The sequence below is a fragment of the Vigna radiata genome, chromosome 1, assembly GCF_000741045.1.
Source record: "Vigna radiata var. radiata cultivar VC1973A chromosome 1, Vradiata_ver6, whole genome shotgun sequence".
NCBI classification, from domain to species: Eukaryota; Viridiplantae; Streptophyta; class Magnoliopsida; order Fabales; family Fabaceae; genus Vigna; species Vigna radiata.
This window is the reverse complement of record NC_028351.1, coordinates 7,078,306-7,103,336: the sequence shown is the minus strand read 5'-3', so window position 1 is coordinate 7,103,336 and position 25,031 is coordinate 7,078,306. Positions and strand designations below refer to the sequence as shown.

Genomic DNA, 25,031 nt, shown 5'->3' with positions numbered 1-25,031 from the left:
AACTTATTAGATTAGCTGAATATACAATATTCATATTACTACTTAATTTTATCTCAAAAATTATAATCTATTTATGAAAATGTAAATTAATGAGATGAAAGTACAAGTTTCGTTTTATAATTGGACAATTTACTACAATATTACTTTTTTTATCGTATGCTCATTTAAGAAAACATAATTCAAAGACAGGGAAAATTAAAAATTAAAAATAAATGTATAATTTAAAAAAAACAAATTGGGTGGATTAGACAGGAATGAATAGAAAGATCTGTATCCGAATCTGACTGGTATAAACTTTAAGGACATGGAGTTTGGATCAGAAAGCGAAACCCGACATCTCCGTACCAAAATCAAAGTATTATAGATATTCCTATATAAATTTAAATTTATAAATATTCAGTATTTAATTTTTACCCTGGAATTAACTGTCTTATTTAATATTTCCAATTAAATAAATAAAAATACATTTCTTTATATTCAGAAAGCAACATAAATAAAAGTGCATCATTAAAAAAATTCCAAGCTAATACCACTTCATATTCATTGGTGGAGTCGTATGCAAAATAAAAATAAGCATCCCATCCAATTAGCCAAATAATATTTTAAAAATAAATTGGCTTTTTTGTTTCTTTCTGCTTCAAATAACAATTTTTAAACACGTCCTAGAATTTATGCATTTTCAGAGCAGTGCAAAACTAGAAAATGTAAAGTATATAAGTGAGAATAAAGAATAAGATCCAGACATAAATAACGAAGAACAAGATAATTTAGTTACAAGTAATAATAAAGTATTCTTATTTCTGTAGTAGGACGTGCAAAAAATGAAAAGCTTTTTAAGATATAAACTGATGAAATTTTATCTGCGTGAAGTTGAAAAGTGAGGAGGAAATGGGCGAATAGAAGGCATCATTAAACTGAAAAATTCAAAGGAAAGATAAATTATCATCAAATATCAGAAACGTATGTTTTAGATTGCATCAAGCATTAGAGGCAGAAGATGCATCATTCTTAGGTTACTTTATAATGATTATAAAAGGCTATTTCATAAGTGAATGAACTCATGAATAACAGTTCTTATCATAATTGATACAAATCGGTATATGCATTTTAACAGCATAGTCAGCAGAAACTAATGGTAGGATGTTCACAAGTTTGACATCAATAGAAATGACCATGCATGCAGCACAGCAATACAAACTTAAAAAGATGTTACCCAAAAAATTAAACAGCCAGAGAGCAAGATTTCTTTTTACAAACACGGCCGGGACATTCCTTATGGCCACAGCTGAATTAATGGTAAAAGTAAAACCTATTTGTATAAAGGAGAGAGCTTGGTCTATAAACAATGATGGCATAAATAACTCTTATCGAAGATCAATGACATCAAATTTTAAATCTGGGTTCATGTATACATCTGTACATGTCTTGTAAATAGGACCACCGTCTGGAGGTTGACTGTGCGGATGAAAGCCACGTTGATCACATTGTTTAATCACAGACATTCCACCGGGGCTGGTCAACCGAAAAATGCCATGGTTTCTGTGCATTCAAATTGAAAAAGTAATTGTAAAATATGTAGGGAAAACATCTTAACGACAGGACACATTAATATTCAGAGACCAAAAATTCAAATAATGATCAAACAATGCCCGGAATTAAATACCTTGGGTAAATATGATAATTTATCTCCAGCTTTATGGGGCAAAGGGGTGGCCAATATGCTGAAGTAGGAATATGCCAAAACAGAGGGAAGTAACTATATCCTTTTCAAGTATTTTTTTTTTCTATGCAAAAATATTTTACTCCTTTTTAAAATATGGATTACTAACTATTTTTTGGAACTATCATAGAATTTGAGTTCTGCTGAACATTACATGTTACGTTATTCCAAAAAATGTTTTTGCCTCCTTTCCAGATTCTATTATGTCTTTGGGCTTCCTAAATTTATAAGGTCACGTATATATAGCAAACTTGTGATCATTTTTAGAATTTGACCAAAGCAATAATGCTGTTACTGAGATGTCTTTTTTCTATCATTCAATTCATCAAAAACACGTCGTCTGACATGTGATCTTACCTTGTACTATCTTTTGGCGCCATGACTATTGCAACAGATTCTGGCAGCATAATCTAAAGAAACAAGAATTTGCACATGTGAATAAAAGTATAAATAAATGCGGAATGCATGTTTGACAGGATAGCCCCATCTTTGACAGAAACAATAGAAGAAAAAACAATGTCATATGTATGAGATTGATTGGATGTAACATGTTTCATATATATTTTATCTTTTCCACATGAATTATAAATATGATCTGTAAATAAAGTTAAAGAAACCAACTCTAGGATGGCCATCTACAATAATACAAAACAGTACAAGAATTTAGAGATATAACTAGAGTATAAAATACTCCTATCACTAGTAGTTCTTCGGTTTTCACTTCAACCATTTCCGCATTAAACAAAGCAAGTAGACGTCCAAAGGCCAAACAAAGAATGTTTATGGAGGTTAATTAAAACATGAACTCTCACCTGATAGGAGTAGTGGGTGTGCAGATCAATTGAGGACATGAAACAAGATTGAGTAGGATGTGTCTGCCAATTAAGAATAATATAGTTTAGTGTTACAGCAATGGAAGAATAATAAAGTAAAATATAAGAAAAATGCAGATAAGAATTGTATTTCTTCAATACACCAGATGAAAATGTGCTTACAAAATGACAAATTTCATTCTACATAATCATTCATCATCTACTTTTGGAAGTAAGAAGAAAAACAATCTTCCAGGACTGAACTAGTTTCTACCATACGCAGTTCAGAAACTCACATGGATCCACCCAAGTGGAAAAAGAGATCGTTTATCCTGCACTTCAAATATTTCCTCTTCATTTGTAGTCTGGCACTGCTCAGGAAGAACAATGACAAATGTAATGTTTAAAGAATAATAGTAATTGCATTTCCAAAATATGTATGGTGAAAGAAAATCTTACAGAATCTGATGTTGACTCCTGCTTTGGGATTATAAGGGCAGTGATATAGAATTTTCTGTTTTTCTGCATATCAAGTGTTTTACAAGATTCCAATCAATATCTTAACAGTTGAGCATAAAATATCGAAGGCTAGAGCGACTAAGCCATTGTAGCGCAACTACACCTCGGAAAATTTTACAAAGGAGTACACATAAATACCATGCATGTGTCCGGTTGACCCATAACAAACAGAAAAGGTAAAAAAAAGTGAAGATTTATTGTATTCACACAAGAACATATGCATACACTAGATAGTTATATACGTATGCACACACACACACATATGGTTGCAGGGATTAGGGCAATGAGTTATATATGCATATACGCACAAATACGTACTTTAAATTGTACGTATACTATTCCTAGGCCAGTTAATCCAGAATCCAATTCTGGGATTCCGAGACCCTTTTGAATCGACCTTTGCATGTAGCTCTATGTTAAGGCAAATGAATAAAATTAGCAGCACTTACAAGCATACCGGCCAGGACTCCACAAGTCTCTAAATTCTTTTTTGTATTTGACTTGGCAAGCTTCATAAAACTCTCCATCAAAGAAGTTGACTGAAATAGAACCCCTCATTAGTAAGAGACACTAAACTTCATTCAATGATAAATAATTTAGAAATTGTACGCATACTGGAAAAAACTAAATACTCAACACGGACTTAACTATGCCTACCCCCAGAAACATGAACCTAAAATTAAAACACAAAAAATAGATAAGAAAGTGTTATTGACTCACAATATGCAGTTGCAGAGGAGCCTCCGCATGAACACAGCTATCAGTTGATGAAATCTCTGCCTTACATCCTGCTTCCTGAACACAAGGTGATGCTGCAGGGACCAAATCTAGTACCTCAGCAAGTACAGGTGGAGGAGAAGGCTGCCTGATAACTTCTATTGCAGGAGTTGTTTCGGTTGTTTCAAACGAAATAAGAGAAGGAGGTTCCTGATCATGAAGTTGAGGCTGAGGCTGGGGCTGGCAGTCCTCACTTTGGGTAACAAGTGAATCTATATCTGACTTATAGTGTTCCGCAATGCTATCATCTTTCTTACTCACAGATTCATGTTCCGAAGGATTTTGTAGGCTGTATGTTCCAAAAGTAGGTAGGACATAATCACATAATTAATATAAAAAATAAATAGATAAACCAACTCCAGAAGCATCATGGACAAAAATCTTGGTTCTTAAAATACTGAACTCTGATAAACCAAACGAATCCTTTTAAAACATGACTTCAAATATAGTTCCATCATTTTAAAAATGGTTAGCATTGACATACGAATCACTTTTCTTAGAATAACTTGGAAAGCCAACAATAAAGAAAAGCACAATAGAAACTTAAAATAAGAAATAACCTTGGCAATTCAACAGGAGACAGATCAATGTTGTTTGGATACCTGATCTACATCCACATCCAGACAGAAAAGTCAGGACAATCATCGAATAGAATAGAATTAAAACATACAGAACCAAAACAACATACCCCTTTATCAGTGGAAGGTGGTCTCCACTGCCCCTTTAACCCATTGGGACCAAGGATAGAATGTCTAGAGAGAGTTTCCTCCTTTGGAGGTGGAAGAGTTAGAGATCTACAGAAGTTCAGCAAAAATGTAGGGGACCTTTTATTTTCGAAAAAAAATAATGCAGGACAAAGTAATCTGTGAACTAATTTAAAAAACCAACACAGACTAAAACTTTTTATTTCAAGCAGCGCTACTACGTCAAATATAATAAAGCAAGTTTTTAAACCAAAAACTGTCGTCAAACCTTGCTGTATCTGGTTGCTAGTTCTTGAAGATGCAAATGTGTTTCCATTTCTTATTATTTAACATTTCCACAATCATTTGGTATATGGTTTTTTTAATTTATTTAAATATACTTAATTATCTTCTTTAACTTTTTAAAGTATTTTTATTAACGTAACTTTTCTCAAGGTTTTCCAGTGAGATTCAGAAACAGGAAATCATATCCAGCAACATCCTAAAATTTCGTAATGTATCTGCAATACAACCCAAATACTCTGTCCAGTTTTCAACAAAGATAAATTGTATTTCAACCAGCAGCAGGTTATAAGCCAGGAAAAGGAAATGTTATAACTGTGTAATCTCTGCTCACTCAACTGGGTCAAATTTTACATTAAAAAGTAACACAATAATGTAAAAGAAACAACTAAACCTGAATTATTTGCATAACAAAACTTTAGATAAATAGATAATCATACTACTAATATTGCACGATGAAGACCATCCATCTAGCATTTGACTTTTAAACAAGTTTTTTCATGATACTAGAAAGCAACCAAAAGATGAAGGAAAACTTCCCTTCACTTAACTTCATTCCTGTGAAAAAATAACCTGACATGTACAAGCAATACCTGTGACAGTATTACCACCACCACTAAGAAGTCCATTGTACATTATTTTTTAGTTCAATACTTACAGTCTTCGTACATGCTCTTCCACGGGCCTGACATAAGAGAATTGTTGGGTCCTAGATCCTTGGTAAAGAAGCTCCCCAGTTCTAGTAGGTCTGGCTGCCTGGTCAAATATACAATAATATATGGATGCTAGACTTCTTTTCAGAAGGGGCAGAAAAGCATAAAAGATATTATTTTAGGGAAAGATTATTACTAATGAATGACAACATTAGTTTGAGTGAATTCTCATGCAACAAATTTTACCTTTATTTGGCCATAACTAGCTGATGTTTGCTTTTTCATGGGTGAAAAATCAAGTGAATTATTTGAACTAAAATTTCCACGCCCATTTTGTTGGTATGCGATAGTGTTGTTAAGCTCATTGATTTTCTGTTGGACCACTGGTTTCAATTTCTCCAGTTCATTCAAAGAAATTAACAATTTCTGTGCCAAGAAATTCAAAATCAGATTAAACTCAAGATTTTATAGCAACAAATTTCATTCGGAGAAGAGTGCCAATAATTAACCTTTTTCAATGATTCTTTCTGCCATTGTGGAGATGATCTATAATCTCGGTGACGTGGTATTGTCTCAGACACCAAACTAAAACCAAACGAAATAAAAGGAAGGACACCTCAACGCAATTCAATGACAAAGTAACAAATAAAATAAAGTCCAAATGTTTTAAACAGTTCAATTCAACGAACGGCAAAAACACTACATGCAAATGTTGATACAAATGTTTTACCTAGAAAATCTTAAAAGCATAACATATAGGTCAATAATATTCTTCTCTGCGCGGAAGATATCAGCCTGCAAAGTTAAAACCAATAGTTTGAGCTTGAAGGTTAGGCAGTGCAACTAAACAGTCAAGAACACACAAATAAATAAAAATAAATAAATAAAGCATGACAATAAAATCCAGGATGGAAAAAATATTTTAGCACAAGCTATGAGTAAAAGCACACACTTTACTGAGACAAAGAAAAAACCAATCACCAGCAACAATAGTGCAAGGAAAAGGCAAAGATGAAACCAGACAGTTGCATTCATGCACGTCATTTTTCATATCACTCTAATATCATCGCATTCACTATCCCTTGGTACATTCTAAATTATAACTAAAGTTGATGAACAAACCTAATATGCCTGCATTACCCATTCAAATCTAACAGTGTATTTCATGATTAACCGATGAACTATCTTTAAATAATTATAAATATTTTGTAAAATCGAAAGCTTTTTGTGCAACTCCTAGTTAAGTTCAATTCTTGTCCATACAAAAGTGGTAAACTCTAGAAAATAGCCAATCTGTCAGCTTTGTGTGCAATTAGTAGAGTCAAATAATCAAAGGAATAAACCCATGTTACATGGTTTACATATTAATGATTATACTCATGAGTAAGGGGACGACAAAAAATACCCCCTTTTAATTCCTGTTATTATTCTGATGCATCGAATCTCTTTCATGGGTACTTCTAAAATATTACAACGACATTTTACACAAAATCCCAAACGAACGAAAATGCTTGCCTTTTTTATCAAATATAAAAATCGACACCTCTATCCCACAAAAATATTGCACCGCATTCACTAATATAAATTGCACTTCTCAGTAAACCTACTCTCCTCTCTTCCCGATCAGCGAACAGTAAAATCTATGAATTGAAATGGAAGCATATATTTATGAGAAAAAAAATCGTTAAATATTCCTTAGAAGACAAAAACAAGTTCTAAAGTAGACGCTGTCTATCTAAACCTAGGATTCTTCGTCCCAATTCCCGGACGCCACATTGAAATATCAGGAAGGCGAAGAAAAGGACCTGTCGGAGGATGTTATCGGCGATGCGGTAATAGAATCGCAGCGCGATTCGGTTATCGACATCGAGTTTCTGAGCACTGGCAGCGATGCTGATCCTATCCGAAGAAGAGGACCTCATCGGTTTCTCTTATCGTTTCACGCAACGCAGCGTTTCACCGTCGTCGCCGTCGTTTTCTTCCTACAAACGAAACGACGACACCGGAACTGCGCAAAGCTAGGATGACGAAGCTAACGGTGATCGATCATCAACGGCGGTGTAGAAATTAGATCGGGTTGAAGCCATGAGGTGAATGAATGCTAGAATTGAAATTTGGGATTGTTGTGAGGGTAAATATGGAAACGCGGGTTTGCTTCAGGGTCTGTTTGGCCGCTTCCGCGTCGCCATACCCTTATTTTCTCCTCTCTTTTTTTTTTATAATGGAATTTTTAAATATTGCATCATATAAATACTTTCTACTGAAATCTCAATTAAATATTTAATAACATGTTATTAGTAAAATAAATGTGTAATTATTTGAAAATTAATAATTACTTGTGAGTAATAAATTACTAAAAAAAATAAACTCTTTCACCTGTTCAAATTAATTACTTATTTATCAAAATTAAAATGACTTTAATCTATATTTACGATGCATATACTCATATTTGAAATTGAGTTATATCAATATATTGCATATTCTATTTTTTTTAATCAAAAGTGTGACTTTATTAATTAAAGAAAACCTAATACATAGATTTAGTTAGGATTATGTCTCTTTCACAAAATTTTGATGATATTTAACATTATGTATCCTGAAATGAGAATGAGTGACATGAAATTAATCATAATTAAATATCTTTCCAAAATTTAATACAAATACATTAATAAACTCATATTTACGGATATTATATAAACTTATTTTTATTTTGAAAAGAATATATACATCAATATGGATGGATACATATAATATCTTTTACTATATTATAACGATTTAATTTGTTGGATAACACAAAAAAAATTATATTACTTTTTATCTTAATTTTGTAAGTTTTCTTATCTAGTTATTAAATACGAAAACGTGATCAAATGATGTTTATTTGTTGTAATTTTTATTTTTCATAAAAATATTTAATTAACCTTTCATTTTTTTAGTAAAAATGAGACAAAAAATCATATTTTTTTTAATATTGAGTGAGAATAGAAATGAATTTTTAATTCAAAAATAAGATGGGATAGGCAATCCAAATCCATTTTATTATCATTCTTACAAATATAATCGATAAAATTTTATGAAATATATAAAATATAGATTAAATATATGAACTTGTAAACTATTTATAAATCAATGATCTCTCCATATTATTTAAGTTCAATATTCAATATATATATATGTCACCATTATCTCTTTTTAAGTTTAATAAATAGGGACAATCACTAGTACAAAAATCATATTTTATAACGTACAAAAACGAATTATGACATACATATACTTATTTTATGTCATAAAATGAATTGATTCATAGAAATTCCAGGATGGTTGTTTATCTGTATCATATCGTATGTATATCTGCTTTTTGTTTGGCATGGATGAATATAACATTATGGCCTATTTTTATCATTTTTTGTTGCTGTTTTTCTTGCAAGTTTTAAATGTTTTCCATCTAATGTGCATATTTGTTTGTTGCATCTAATTTCTATGAATCAATTCATTTTATCATAAAATATGTAGACCTAGTACGTCATAGTTCTTTTTTGTACGTTATAAAATATGATTTTTGTACTAGTGAATTCATGTTAAAAATATTAAAAATATTATATAAAATATATCTGTAAAAGAATACCAGGGTTTAATAAAAATAATCTATTTACGTAAAATATATATATATATATATATATATATATATATATATATATATATATATATATATATTACGAAGAGGTATTAATTAATCATAAAAACATTATACGAAATTAAATTCAAATATTGAATCAGTGAATTCAACATTGTGTTAATTAAAATCTTGTGGTATTTGTAATTAATAAACCTCACCTTCTTATCTTTATCTTAAAGTATTAAAAGGGTAAATAAATTCAATGGAATTGCTCTTTCACTTTATTATGTCAAATTATGAAAGCTCGTATTAGTTGAAAAAACAATGAGTTGTTCTAACAAGTAATCTCTACTTTTCATTAATGAAGGAACACTAATTGATAATTAACACTAAAATTGAAAGTCCACTTTTACTAATCATATGCATAAAATTCATATCATGAATCTCATTCCTCTGAATGCTTTTTAAAAGAGTTTCATGTGAAATAAATTATTACATTTTTGCAATTTAAAACTATTTACATTAGATATAATTTTGTTCCATTCATTATATCTTTAATGTTAATGATATTTTGATAAAATTTTAATATCTATCTACTTATTATTCTATAATTAGTTCAAAATAAATTTATAATTAATAATTATTATTATTATTATAAACACCGATAAAAGAATAAAACGATGTAGATAATATTAAAATGTTGTAAAAGAAATATTGACAAAGCATTTCGTAGGTTTAAAAGACAACATTAGTATTATAGTATTTAAGATATAGTTTGTTTCACCTGTTATTTTATATGACCATTATTAATATTTATTCTCACAATTTGAATATATATTTGAAAATAAAAAAGTGTGTTCATCGTACAAGTCTTAAAATTGACTTAAATTTAAAATTCATTTTTTAAAATATATATATTCTTTTAATTCCAATTCCAATGCCAGCACTTTTTGAATATAAAAATAATAATTGACTCTGAAAAATTCTTCTTCTTTGTTTTATTAACTATGTGGTCCATGGATTACAGCAATAAAGAAATAGCAAAGAGGTGAGGGAAAGAAGAAGGAGAATTACAACTTGGTGTTGAAAATATCTTTATAAGAAAAAAAGTACCCAGAAACATGTTGACCAAACGAGTGTGTTCATAATTTAATTATATTTCCAAATTGCAATTAGAGGATTGAAACATAGCCCCAATAGCATTATTTCATCCACTAATAATCTTAATCACATGGCATTAACAATAATCGCTTTGGAAGTTCAAGCTTCAATGGTCAACATCGTGAAAGTCAATCAATTCATTTGATTCGATCTTTCCTTCAAGAATCTTTAATGTTTTTTAAATTATATTTATATTTACATATTCTAAAATCATACTATCCAATAAATGATACCTTTTAAAAAAACATGATAAAATCACACCATTTCAAAATAAAAATCTCAGTATTATATTACATACTTTACATATAAATAAAATTTATATTCTCATCTCCTATTTTAGATAAAATACTAAAATAGTAAAAAAAATTTTCAAAATAAAGAAAATAAAAAAATAATAAGAAGAACAATAATAATGACTTGGAAGACAATTGAGGGAAATTGCCGTGTTTGACTGACTCAACATTATCATCATTAAAAAAATATTATCTATTCAAGTTAGGACAACTGGATTCATAATATTCAGTTTTTACGTACAAAGAAATTCTCATTTTTTTTTTCTCTTATAATTTTATATTAAAAGTAGAATATACATAGAGAACGTCCAAACATATTTACGTGTTATTTATGATTATTATTAATTATAGAATAATTTTGGATTAATCATAAAATAACATGTAAATAATGTTTGAATGTTATAAAAAAAATTGTCTAAATATCATTATCTATATAAAATAGATAAAAATTATATTATTATCTATATTTTTCATATATATATATATAAAATATATATATATATATATATATATATATATATAATATTTTTCGTTATATGAAAAACGTCATAATAAAGCAGAGAGAGATAGATGGGTTGCGGAAGGGAACATGAAACGTTGCACTGACCGGACAGCATAGTCAACTGTATAGTCAGTGCTGCCACCTTGGAAATCGCGATTAACAACGTTGTTCTCATGTCCTTTTTCTCCAGGCTGTGCCCCTGTTTCTACAAGGGAGGCGCAACCTCCGGCGACGGCGGCGAGCACCACGACGATCACAGCGGGCCAGCGGACTCCTTGGACCTGATTTTCGACCTCCACACTCTCCAACTCGCTACCAACTTCTTCAGCAGCCTCAACCAGCTAGGTCATGGAGGCTTTGGCCCTGTCTTCAAGGTACCATACCCCTTTCTCCTCTTCAAATTTCCAAACCTAATTAGTTGCTTCATGACGAAATTTTTTTCACATTGAGTCCTAGGTTCTTGCCATTTTAATATTAATTATACGTTCTGGTATAGTAGATTTGTGATTTTAGTTCCCTTTTCGGTTCTCAATCACGAGTCGGTGGCTGATCAATAAATTCCAACCTGTATAAAAATTAAATCACACAAGTACAAAAACTTTTAAAATTGGATTGACATAATTGTAATCTTAAAGTATGACATCCCTATTAACTGTAGAAGAAGATCTTGTTGGCACACGTGGGACCTAGGAACTAAAATAGTTACTAATTTGTAAAATCTCAATTATAAAAATACAATTCACAAACCAAAATACGAGTGATTTACCAAATTTCACCTTCAAATCAATTCTAAAAATATTTAGTAATTATTTTTCTCACCAGGTTATGCCCCTCGGACGAATAAGCCAATTCACAAACCAGAGTGGGATGCAAAAACGATTAAAATCTTACTGTACTACTAAAATATAAGAAAAATGTACTGAGTGAATTATGTTTTCAATTAACTATAACCCTATATATAATTTTAAAATACTTGTTGCCCAAGGCAATGATTTTATCATGGTAATTTATGATTGTAAAACATGTTTTCAGCTTGGTTGCATTCTAGTTCTGGTTAAATTCTTAAAAATTATGAATTCTTATAAAAGTGTCGTTTTAGATTTTAGTTACTGTATGACCAAAGATCAGTCACGAGACAGTAGTCCTTATTGTTGAAATTTCACGGCTAAAACGTCCCTGGTCATTTGATAAGTTTATAGGCTAAAATGACGTTTTTTGCTTGATTAGGAAGCAAATTAATCAGTAAGATTACTGAAGTATTATTTCAAGTCAATTTCTAAATATACCCTTTTTACAATTTTTCGGAGAAGGGCGATTTAATTAATTAATTATACTTTGCATGCTTTGTGCAGGGAATGATGCCAAATGGTCAAGAAGTGGCGGTTAAGAAGCTGTCAATGGAATCTAGGCAAGGAGTTAAAGAATTCACCAACGAAGTCAGGCTACTACTCAGAATTCAGCACAAGAACTTGGTTACATTACTTGGTTGTTGTGCAGAAGGGCCTGAAAAGATGCTTGTCTATGAGTATCTACCTAACAAAAGTCTTGATCACTTTCTGTTTGGTATTGAAAAGAGATGTTTCTTCATCTATTTATTTACTTTTGTTTTGTGGTTGCTTGTAGAAAATGATTGACAAAAGTTGTAAGGCAATTTTTTTCAGATAAGAGGAAGTCTTCATCTTTGGACTGGGCAAAACGATTCAGAATAGTTACTGGTGTGGCAAGAGGACTTCTCTACCTGCATGAAGAGGCACCAGAAAGAATTATACACAGGGACATTAAAGCTAGTAACATATTGTTGGATGACAATTTAATTCCGAAAATTTCAGACTTTGGTTTGGCAAGGCTGTTTCCTGGGGAGGACACTCACGTACAGACATTTAAGATTTCCGGTACACAGTGAGTAGACTCTTCCCTTCTTGGTGCTTGTCATTCAGATGTTGGTATCCTTACACTTTATATTTGATGAATACAGTGGTTACATGGCTCCTGAATATGCATTGCGAGGATATCTGTCAGTGAAGACGGATGTTTTCAGTTATGGAGTCCTGGTGTTGGAAATAATTAGTGGGAGAAAAAACCAAGATATGCGACTTGGACCAGAAAAAGCAGATCTCTTGAGCTATGTAAGTTGATCGGATTGCAGACATCAATGCAAATTTAGTATGGACAACTTATTCTCATGGACTTAGATTCTTGTTATAGTTTAATTAACGTACATATTTTTTACCAAGAAAAATGCATATTTTCTAAGTTGTGCTGACGATTTTAATAAAATGGAAAACTTTTGTGTCATTACATTAGTAATGATGCTTGTTCTTGATATTCACTTATATATGTTAAGGTTACCCAAACAAGCATGCTTCTGAATTAATTCTGTGACACAACTGCTTCCACAAGTCTTTCTCGGCTACCATTTATGGCTGCTTAAGGGTGAACCTTGGGATAATGTAAACTGGGTAGGTCACAACTCTAGTCACAAATTAAGCTCTCTCCCCCTACATGGATTGAAGTAGTATAGATTTAACCCTTTCTACCTGGAATCCAGAATAGTGGAGTCATGTCCACTAGAGCACTCGTGTTAAAATTTATCTTATTCTATGATCAAGGTACAAATTTCAAATGACTTTGAGGTATGGATAAAGGTCACATGCCGGAAATCCCAACTTTGTTTTCTGGATAAGCCAATATTTCCTTTTACCAACTTTTGTCGGGGAAGTGATCGTGATTATGATCATATTTCATTTGACGTGGATTTGTTTGCCAGCTTTGCTATTTTTTGATTATGTATTATGATCCGATGTCTCTGGGAACCATTTGTTATGGGTTCTAAGGGTTCTAACCTCACGGTGACTACTGTACACACACAAAAAAAGATGTCGTTGATGATCTGCAATCGTATGATTTGGTTTGTCTTTGCTGGCAAACTGTAAATTTTTGTATTGAAATCTTTCTGGTGAAATCTAACGTATGAAACTGCACAACAAAACATATGGGACCTTGACATGTATAGTCCCTGTTATTTGACTTAAAGTGGTCAGAGGATGAATTTCAAAACATACACTCAAACCAATCATTAAGAAAAATAATGTGACCATTTCACTCACACTTGTTCATTTTCTTCATTGAATATTGTAGGCATGGTCGCTTTATCAAGGAGGGAGACTAATGGAATTGATTGATCCAACCCTCGGCAAATACAATGGTGATGAGGCAGCAATGTGCATTCAGCTTGGTTTGTTGTGCTGCCAAGCAAGCATAATTGAAAGGCCTGACATGAATGCTGTTCATCTCATGCTCTCAAGTGATTCCTTCACTTTGCCAAGGCCAGGTAAACCTGGAATTCAAGGTCGTACAGGACGTTGGACCACAACTACATCTGCTTTGAGCAATACCAATGCTAGTAACACTACCAGGGTCTCAGGTGGTAGTGGTAGTTTTGTAGAGGATTATTCTAGAAATTCAATATCTACCTCTTCTTTTGATGAAGGCAGATGACCTCCATCATAATGTATAGGGTGCAATAGAAGCTCTATTTAGGGTATTCTTTTTGTATTACTGTAGCTATCTTAATAGAGGAATGGTTTGATGACAAACAAAATTCAGAGTTGATTCTTGAACGTATTTTATTTAGAAGATAAATGTCACTTCAATAATCTTTACATATCGAAAGTATTAGAACTATTTATTATTCGCAGATATGCTTGGTGGTGTAAAGAAAGGAGAAATAGATTGGGGTATTTGATAATATTTAAGGATAGAAGCCTTTTTGCTTTGCTGCATCAGGGATACTCTTGTACAGAGTTTTGATAAAAAGCATGAGAATCTTCAGTTATGGGAAATTTAAGGGCTTATGTGATAGTTTAAATAATTTAGGATGTAATTGCATCGTAATATGAATCGCCTTTTAGAAACATTTTTGGTTTTAGAGTAAAAGTCCTTCAAAATCACGGGAAAATAGAAGTGCTTATTACTTTTGTCAATTCTTCATTCTCTTTTATCAATTTAACTAAATTGAGAAACAACTCATACTAAAGAGACAATAAGAGAAAATGCATAGACATGGTATACTCGAAAATCATACACATTAAATTTTACGTTGGAGATCTATATACTCAAATCCTACACCTGCCCATTGGCATCCATACACTCACATAACTACATAATCATATAAAGCTTATTTTTAATTAATGTGTAAAATGGAATAAATTAACCATACTTTATTTTTCTTGCTTCTCTTGAATATGCATTTTTATAAAGAAACTTATCGAAATAAAACATCAGTAACCTTCAAGCAAAACAAAAACAGAATCGCCTCCATTTCAGAACCGAACACCGATTGACAAAATCTTGGAAATAAGGGAATCATTTGGGTAATCAAATTCTACATTGATAAACCAGGAAACAGTATTTTCTAAAATCCCTAAAGGAAATTCGGAAATAAAACCAACTCAACAAAACCAGCATCCACCATGGGTAATGTAATTCAGGAGGAACAAATTCAAAGCCTACAAATAGAACCTAAGCCTCAGATGTAGGATATTCAAATACAACATCTTTGCCTGAAAGCTTCCTGTATACTGCAGCAAAAGTCTCCAACTTGTACTCAGTGTTGTTTCTCTCCTTGGGGTCCAAAAACACCTATCCAGACGAGAACAATTTAAGCATTAAGTATTTATTTTCTGATATTACATTCATATGCTCACAGTAGTACGGTTAACAACAGATAGGATTAAACACTCAATAAGTAACTTCGGAAGTTCTTTGGGTATAAACTTTACCTTCATAATCTTGGAACCATCAATTTTATACCTAACACGCTTTCCAACAATCTCAGCAGGTAATACAATATCCTCCAGCATTGCCTCATGCACAGCAGTGAGTGTGCGGCTGCGAGGACGTTGAACAGCAGAACCTTTCTTTGGTGGCCTCACTATCCTCCTGGTGGCAATCAGGACTACATCCTACAAGATTAAAAGTCATTAACATATAATAAATGAAGTATCACATATTTCATAGCTAATTTTATCATGTCATCACATTAACTGCACAGCACCTTAATTTAAGCTTTATAATTCACTAAACAGTTAAAAAGAAAAGCAACTGAAGACCACAGAGAAATACGAGATATTGAAAAGAAAAAGAAAATGAAGACTAGACAACAGATATTATGGATAACAATACTAACTTTTAATCTATTGAATTCATATGTAGGACAAATGGACAAGACTCTGCCTACCTTCCCACTAAATTTTTTCTCAAGTTCTCTTACAAGCCTGACATGGATCTTCCTGAATCCCTTCCTTAATCTGTAGGGGACATGAATAACCACAGCCTTGCGGTTCCCAGAAACATCTATTTGGCTGTAGATTATGAAAAATGATAGTCAATACTAATAGACAAGCAAAGAATTCATTATCTGCCAACAAACAACCAGTAAAACACATTCTTACACAGCTGAATTAATGTATAAATCTTTCAGGTCACTTTTCAGCTCATTGTTAGTATTTTCAAGATCAAAGAATGCCTGCAACAAACAAAGTATTAACATACAAGATTTCAGCATTGCACTTGAAACTGATTATCAGCTCCAGCATACAGCATCAACAACAGTTTAAAGAACCAAAATAAACCTGTCCAACTGATTCCTCAAATTCAGTTGGCTCAGCATCCTTATCTTTGTGGATTTTCTTCCTTGATGTGTACATCTTGACAACTGCAAACAAACAACGGAATTAGATAAATGTTGTAGATTAAGCTTCATAAAATGAAAGTTTAACACTTAATCACCTCACAACAAGCACAGTCTAATCATCAACTAATAGATTAATTAAAACTGTATTAGATGCTACACTGGTCTAAAATAATGAAGAACAAGTTACTAATCACAGTCGCATCTCATAATTTTTAATCAACAGACTGCCCAGATTACAGAACACATTCAGCACGAATAAGCCAAATATTCTCGGCATTGTGAAGATAACAACAACCTCCGCGATACAACAATCGTCCACTTTTCCCCATCGGTTAACCGATTGTAAAACTTAAAACATTGGCCAGAAAGTTCAATGATATACTAATCTCGTTGAAACAATATATCATGAAGATGAGAAGAACTCTACCTACGAACATATAGATAAATAACCAATGCTAAAGCTTATAACACCGACTAGTTCTCAAAAAGGGCGACACAACAATTAAGACCGAGATTCATGTCACTTATCTGAGGTTACATATAACTAAACTCGGAGAAACCAACGATTATCATCACCACGAGGTAATGCTGAAGGTGCATCATGTTTCAGAATCTCATTAAAAGAAATACAAATACAAAAATATAAATGAAAAAAAAAAGACCTTTTTTTTTTAAAGTCAGTTCCCCATTATCCAAACAATACAAAACAGAATCATCGATCGATTTTCCATAGCAGCAATTACACAAAACCTAAAAAAGAGAACTTGTATTCCGTTCCCGCTGATTTTGGTGAAGAATTTGCAGAGTGACTCAAATTCTAAAAGGGTATCAGAATCCTACCTTAGCCAAGAAGATGAAAGCCACCGAGTGCCGCTGCAGAAGAGTGAGTCTGCTCTATTTTCGCCTGCAGTGAAACCCTAATGTGAGTCAATAAATTTAGTATTTAAAGATTTAAAGAGCGACTCAGATAGAGTGCTTAGCACACATGTACGGTTCTGATTCCGTGAGAGAAGCTATGTATCCTAGCCGTTCGATTAAATATTTTTTCTTTTTTAATATTTTTCTAACGTAAGTGAAAAATGTAAGTTTTTTTAGGAACACTGTAATTTCATAATATATTTTTGGAAAATGATATTTTGACACAATTTTTTGACACTGAATATGAATCAAAATGTAGTTGGACGATTTCAAATTAAAAAACAAACTTTGATTTTTCTCTTCCAAATATACTCCTGTCTCAATTTTTTTAATTTAAAATCGTTCTATCACATTTTGACATGTGTGCAGTGTCAAAATAGTGTCAAAAAATGGTGTTAAAATGTCATTTTTCTTATATTTTTCTAGTGTAAGTTCTAAATTCCTTTTGTGAAACTACAGTAACCAGAGGAAAAAGTAACATTATATGATTTTTTTTTCTTTGTAATACATGCAGTGTTTGGATTTTAGTAAAATATTTTTTTTAGATTACAAAATTCTTTAAGAGAGATAATTATATTTTAAAAATATATAATATAGTTATATATTTATATTTATATTTATATTCAATAATATCGGTTAAACTGAAATAATTTTTTTGGGATTAATCCACACACTTTTGATTATTTATTTATAAGAATTTTGAAAAATTAGTATATTTGTATATTTGGTTGAACATTATGTATTGAATAATCAAATTATATCAATACTTTATTATTGACTTGTTTCTAAAAATTAAAAAAAAACATTTAAATAAAATAAATTCATCAACCAGCATATGAAAAATTAAAGGAAAAGGTTTTTTACGAAGACCGTACAGAGAAGAAAATTATGAGAATAGATTTCAAAAGTAGATGTTTCATAGTCGTTTGCAAATTTTCGCTTTCTTCTCGATGAATCATCTGTTCCATCAAAGTTGGCGGTGGCTGCACTCTGACTTGAACTGAAAAAGTAATCTTCCGATCAAGGTTTGAAAAAAATGGTTATTTTGAAATGTCCATAAAATTTGTATACATTCCCTTCCAGCTGTAGTCCTAGATTCAAATTCAAGTCTTGACTGTTCAAGCACATTTAAGAAATTTATGAAATCTTTGACAGTGTTGTGGTTTTACACTCAAATTTTCAATTTTTATATTATGGTCTTGTGAATATCTACGCCCTTTCAAATTTCCAACTCATTCGAAAAATGCACTCATCACAGTATTCAATTCAGAGAAGTTAAATATGCAAAACAGAAACATATCCTGGTGTACTTTAAATTATAAAACAATTAGTCTTTACATTTATATTGATTATCTATCTAATAGCAAACACTACATATGAAAGAAAGTTTTGAAAGAGTGCTCTAAAATCTAAATATTCTTATTTATATGTTCATAAATTGCCATAATTCATCATTGCTCCTTGTGCTGCATTCAGATTCCATATTTAGCGAGTTGGTTTCTGATATTTGGCAACCAATAACTGGGAGTGTCAGATTCTGAGCATCCATTGTGGCTGCCAGGTTGAATGAATCCATGTCATAGGCACTGTTATCTATGTTGTAGCTATCATATGAACAGATGCCAAAATCATAGTTGTCTAAGGCCTGGAATTGATTTGTAGTGCACCCTAAAGGCTGAGTCATATATTGGATATTTACTGATTCTGAATTGGAAATGCTTGAACCATTGTTGTGCTCAGAGTCTGAGTTCTGCTCATGCTGATTCAAATGTTGTGTTTCTGGTGTTGCCTCAATCCCAAATGATGAATAGTGAGAACCACCATCAGAAGGCATAGGAATTTCTTGGTCTTGGAGTGACATGGCTGAAGGAGATGATTCTTGTGCTTTATGAAGACATCTTGTCATCTGTAGACCCTTGAAAAATTCTACAAATCCTGTTGTTCTCTGTGTCTCAGATTTCATATATCTCGCTTGTTTCTGAATCCTTGTTCTCCAATAGTTCTTTATTTCATTGTCTGTTCTGCCTGGCAGCTGTTGTGCAATTTTTGACCACCTACAACAATCACATAAGTGGGAATAAGAATCCAAAGAAAGGATATTATTCTGAATTTGACTAGCACATGGTTAGTGGCCCGTTTTGCTTCTTTCTCAACAATAAAAAGCGTTTGAATAAGCACAGTTTCACTAAAGAGAAGTAAATATGAGATATGCACCTGTTACCCCACTTTGAGTGGAGTTCAAAAATCAAAAGCTGCTCCTCTGAGGTTAAATTGCCTCGTTTAACATCTGGCTTTAGATAATTTAGCCACCTTAATCTGCAACTCTTTCCTGTTCTCCTTAATCCTTGAGAAAATTTAGTCATCACAAAAGATAAAGAAAGTAATCAGAATTAGCATGCAAATTGTTCACAACAATATAAAAAATACCAAATAGATTACCACCAACAAGGTTTCTTTTTATTCTTATCTTTGATTACCTGCACGTATAGCAACCAAATTCCATCTCCCTTCTCCATGATTGGCAATGTAATTGCCAAGAAGATCATCCTCTTCAATACTCCATGGCCCTCTTCTAAGTTCAGTATCTTCTTCGCTGTAACAGATGATGCTCTTTGAAGAAGTAGACATGGCAAGTCTCATTGATCAAAAGTAGAAACACCATGCATATATATGCAGAGGGGAGTCATTATAAGTATGCAAATCAGCCTACGCCAGATATATAAGTACACTGGTTTGAATCTATTGACAGTGTAACATATATTTTTGTGGATTTTGTCAACGTGAACAATATGAACTTTGTTGCTTTTTTCTAAAGACAGGAAAAAAACTGCTACTGCTGTTGCAAATTCCATATTGTGGCTTCCATATACTTTTCACGGTCTCTGCCCCATGAAACTTTAAAAGTTGGACAGGTTCATTGTTCAGCATCTTACCTCGTTTCTAGAAGAATATAAAAAATTACAGCTTATGTCTAGTCACATACTCATATTAATCATTCTTCTATCTTAAGAGACAAAGGTTATAAGTTGATAACTGGAATTTTGGCTATGTTATTGCAGTCAAAGAACAAATTCACTTGAACTGCACTTCATAACTAAACATTTTGCATAAGGGACAAGGATTTTCATCCTTAATTAAGGTACTTATTCAAGTCTGATAACATTTTGACACAGTATCATTTTTTTACTGGTTTATTATTTATTTGTTATTGTGTTAATATATTATAAATCCAATAAAACAATGACACGTGTGTTGTATCAGCTGTAAGAAAATGTTTTAGATATCATTATCCTAAAAGTAATAGGTGTTAAAGAGAATTTTGCCTTTGTATACACAACTGCAGTTAAAATGTGAGTTCCAAATACAGATGCAAAAGGGATCTTAGACCAAAAATATATTTGATACTAGCATCAAGAAAGATTTCCCTTTTTCACTTCAAGGGTAGAAAATGAAAGTTACATGAATAAAATATCTTTTAGTTCTTTTAATTGCAATGTTCTTTTTCCCTGTACATTGTTGTGTTGCTGCACTGGTTTTATGTTTTTGTTTGTAAGTAATAAATTAATTATTAAGAATTTATTTTTAAGTGACTTTATGCATTTGTAGGTATTCTGCTATAGGATCAAGTTAATACAGGTGTGTGAAACCAAATAAATTAGGGTATTTGTATCACTAACCACAATAATGTGATTTTGACCATTATTAATTTATAATGAAAAGGTTGTATTATAAAAATCTACAGTTATTAATGTGTGGGATATTCTTACTTTATATCATATTCTATGGCCTAGTTGTAATTTTAGTTTTGTTGGCACTATAATAGTGTGATATTAGTTCTATTCTTAATGGAATATCTTGAGTTTTCTTTTTTTTTAATGAAGAAATTAGAATAGTAATAATAACATTTAATTCACCAATTAGAAGTTGGAAAAAAAATTCACATTTATTTATAATATATGGGAAACCTAAGATGTAATTAAGCTCGTTCATTTTCTGTTTGTTATAGAATAGCAACAAAAAAGTTAAAATCTAATATTTTCTAGGGATTACTCAAATTTCGACTAATAATCTGGTCTTATGAATTTTGAGCATAATTTTCTTTACTGCACATATTTTATTATTTTATCAATTGAATCGATGAATTTATGTAATATAGTTTCCATGATTCCCTAAAGAACATAAGATATATAAGTTTAATTAACAATTTGGTTTTTATATTTAAGTTTTGAATTTATTTGGTTTTCTTTTATTCAATTGATTTTTTAAGTTTTAAAAAAAATTCAAGTGAAAAAAAAAACTCAATGTAATCTATTACGTTAATTAATTTTTATTGAGAAAATCACATGTCATAATTAAATGGATTTCAAAATAAAAAATAATATAAATTTTGACATGTGATATTTTTAAAAAATATTAATACAAATTTAATAGAAAAAAAGTACATTAAATCTTTTTATGAAAATAAAAATTTAATTAAATAAAAAACAAGATAACAGATATAATAACTCAAACGAATCAAAATAAAAATTAAATTATTAATTAAACTTATAACATAAATGGTATAATTAAGTTCATTCATTTTCTTTATGCAAACTACTCAAATTTCTACTACTGGTCTTGCAAATTTGAGAATATAGTTTTCTTTACTGCAAACATTTTATTATTTTATCAACTGTGTTATAGTTTTCATGATTACCTCTAACAAACTGTATCCTATTTTAATTAATAATTTGATTTCTATATTTAAGCTTTTAACTTAACATATCAAAATTAGAAGTTACAAAATAAAAATTGACACATTTTTATACATGACAACTTAAAACACTTTCATCCTCAATATAAAAGAAGAAATCCATTCAATTTTTTTAGAAAAGTAAAAATTAAGTCAAAAACAAATATCATAACCAAAATTAAATCAAATGTCTACGTATAAAAATCAAAATATGAGATAAATACTCCAAAATAAAAAAAAATAAAAAATTGATGTTAATGTTGTTGCTGTAGTGTGTTGGCCGACATTGAAACACTGCTATAGGAATCTTACACCTCACCCACATTTTTTTTCTTGGTTGACGATTGTCCCATGATGTCTGCTTTGGTATAAGAATAGATTCAATGTGGTTCTCCTTTGTCCAGATTATAAATCTTCATTGGGTTCTCTTCTGGCGGAAAATTCAATGAGAAGAAGACACAAACACTGAGAATAGTCATCTATATTGTTTTACTATTCCTATAATTGTCTTCCAATACACATGTTTATAGCTTCCATATCTGGGGATGCCATTAAACTTGAACAACCAAGAGGCTGATAAATGCTGCCTGCTTCATCATCTTGTCTCAATCAACTTGGTTGAACAATCAAAGGGAGAAAAGTGAAATAAATATTAAATTTAATTTTGTGGTTGAGTTCAATGTGGTAGGTATATATTTGTCAATAAGGCTAATAAAAAAAAGCTTAGTCAACAATGAAAGTTAAAAAATTGTTGCTTGCATGCTTGGTAAAATAACTAAATCTTCTCTACAATTAATTTCAATTGTTGAGTCTTCTATAATTAAGTTTTCTTTGATATAACTTGATTATGTTCTATGTAGGATTTTAAATGTGAAAATGATAACTATTTTTGACATTTTTATTTGGAGCATTTTAAACTAAGTTAAAAAGTAAGTTCAATTTAAGCATATGATCTTTTCTAGCTATGTTGATTCGATTAGTATTTTGGGTGTGAAGTCGAAGTCAACTGTGCAATGTGTCGTGAGTTATTAATGGTTTAAATGCTCGTCCTTACGTTATTGTTTGTCATTGTCATTCATCTGTTATACTTGGATATGATCTCAAAGGAATATATTCTACGAGTCAAAGTCAATAAAGATTCGATAATTCAAACAATTAATATGTATTAAATGCAATCATCTACCTCTTTATCTAAAATACATATTTATAGATCTTGAAATGAGCTTTTGATTAGCTAGCAGGGACTTAATTACAATCCAATTGATAATAATCGTACTTTGTTTTAAATTGATTAATGTTAAAGGTAATTTCTGCATAGGTTGTTCGTTCATCCTGTTAGTAGTGGTCACACAATCTCAAAAGTAACGTGTGGTTATATCGATGACATAATTAACCATTTGAACAGTCCGATCCAAGATTGATTGGACGATTATATAATACAACTTAAAATTCAATTTTGTGGAAACAAAATACTTATAGTAACTTTATTTCAAACATGTTTTCATGTGATTAATATGAATTTTAATTTTAGATATAACTATATAGTCATCTCCAATAAAAAGATTAAGAAACTATTAATTTTATTATTAATTTCACGACAAATGTCAATGTTCCTATATCAAGTCAATTAAGTAATATTATTAAAGTCGATCGTCATATATTTAAAAGTATTGTCCATTTTAAAATATAAAATTTCATTATATGTTCAGAAAAATGAAAAAAAAATTTAAAATGTCTTAAACTTTGATCCATAATCTATATAAAAGTGGTAGGTGTCTTACTCTCAAATAACAAATTAAAATAAAATAGATATAAACATTTCATTTTGTCAAACGTAGGAATAACTAGGATTTTAAAATTTTGAATTAGATATAGGTCCTAGATATGGATTTTGAATAGGTGACATGAGATTGGACAGGTTGAGTGAAAAAGCTGTACAATTCCATAAAGTATGGGAGAAAAAAATAAAAGGGTGTCTGTATTTGGTGAACCATAAGCCATAGCATTAAGAAGCAGCTAATGTTGTAGGATTTAGGTAACTATTTTGCATAGGTAACAACATATGTAATTAAGAAGCCCATTCTCCTAATTATTGATTAATTAACCTTAATTTGCTTTTGTAGTGTTGAATTTATTTTACAATAATGCAATTGAAATATTGGTGAGTGTGACATGAGGCAAGCATGTAATTAGCACAGTGAAAGTGCCAAGTAAGCAGGCATGATCCATTGCAGAAGAAGGTTGTTTGCAAAAGTCAGAGCAAGAAGAAAGGCCACATAATATATGAGAGTGATTCTTTTTGAAGGTCACAAAGATAATTATAAAAATGATGATTACTATTATTATGATATGATTAAATGCTGATCATTTATCAACTTTGGTGATAATAATTACAAACACTCACTGATATCACATCATTCATCATCACCTTTGATAACAGATATTAGCCTTTGATTAAAAAAAAAATAATGTTCGAAATTCAGATTTTATTTTTCAACCAATTTAGAAAGGGAAATGATTTTTTAGTTTAATGAAAATGGTTCGCACTATGATCTTTAAGCCAATCAAATTTTAGAAGTGAATAATTCTTTAGTTCCACACAATATAAAGGTGTTTCTGTCCTTATTTTATTTTTTGAAATGATAGA

The 25,031-nt window shown here is 30.9% G+C and overlaps 4 protein-coding genes across 4 annotated transcripts; 1 reads left to right on the top strand and 3 right to left on the bottom strand.

The window, feature by feature from the left end:
• Positions 1 to 1,053: 1,053 nt before the first annotated feature.
• Positions 1,054 to 7,722, bottom strand: LOC106773490 (AMSH-like ubiquitin thioesterase 1). Its single transcript, XM_014660178.2, has 14 exons — positions 7,273 to 7,722; positions 6,198 to 6,262; positions 5,977 to 6,052; positions 5,714 to 5,893; positions 5,473 to 5,570; positions 4,517 to 4,622; positions 4,389 to 4,435; positions 3,772 to 4,117; positions 3,501 to 3,590; positions 2,992 to 3,054; positions 2,829 to 2,903; positions 2,533 to 2,595; positions 2,078 to 2,130; positions 1,054 to 1,539 (listed from the first exon to the last, which is right to left on the bottom strand). Exons 1-14 carry the CDS (start codon positions 7,387 to 7,389, stop codon positions 1,365 to 1,367), a joined length of 1,554 nt encoding a protein of 517 aa, XP_014515664.1. The 5' UTR covers positions 7,390 to 7,722; the 3' UTR covers positions 1,054 to 1,364.
• Positions 7,723 to 11,080: 3,358 nt separating this feature from the next.
• Positions 11,081 to 14,659, top strand: LOC106766289 (putative receptor-like protein kinase At4g00960). The gene is made up of 5 exons (XM_014651030.2): positions 11,081 to 11,413; positions 12,392 to 12,602; positions 12,701 to 12,938; positions 13,015 to 13,165; positions 14,178 to 14,659. The coding sequence occupies exons 1-5, from the start codon at positions 11,213 to 11,215 to the stop codon at positions 14,535 to 14,537; spliced, it is 1,161 nt and encodes a 386-aa protein (XP_014506516.1). The 5' UTR covers positions 11,081 to 11,212; the 3' UTR covers positions 14,538 to 14,659.
• Positions 14,660 to 15,328: 669 nt separating this feature from the next.
• LOC106775262 (40S ribosomal protein S7) lies at positions 15,329 to 17,680 on the bottom strand. The gene is made up of 6 exons (XM_014662363.2): positions 17,575 to 17,680; positions 16,673 to 16,755; positions 16,493 to 16,566; positions 16,279 to 16,402; positions 15,821 to 16,003; positions 15,329 to 15,680 (listed from the first exon to the last, which is right to left on the bottom strand). Exons 2-6 carry the CDS (start codon positions 16,745 to 16,747, stop codon positions 15,561 to 15,563), a joined length of 576 nt encoding a protein of 191 aa, XP_014517849.1. The 5' UTR covers positions 16,748 to 16,755; positions 17,575 to 17,680; the 3' UTR covers positions 15,329 to 15,560.
• Positions 17,681 to 19,075: 1,395 nt separating this feature from the next.
• LOC106756422 (myb-related protein 305-like) lies at positions 19,076 to 20,700 on the bottom strand. Its single transcript, XM_014638849.2, has 3 exons — positions 20,130 to 20,700; positions 19,867 to 19,996; positions 19,076 to 19,706 (listed from the first exon to the last, which is right to left on the bottom strand). Exons 1-3 carry the CDS (start codon positions 20,290 to 20,292, stop codon positions 19,076 to 19,078), a joined length of 924 nt encoding a protein of 307 aa, XP_014494335.1. The 5' UTR covers positions 20,293 to 20,700.
• Between the last annotated feature and the right edge of the window lie 4,331 nt (positions 20,701 to 25,031).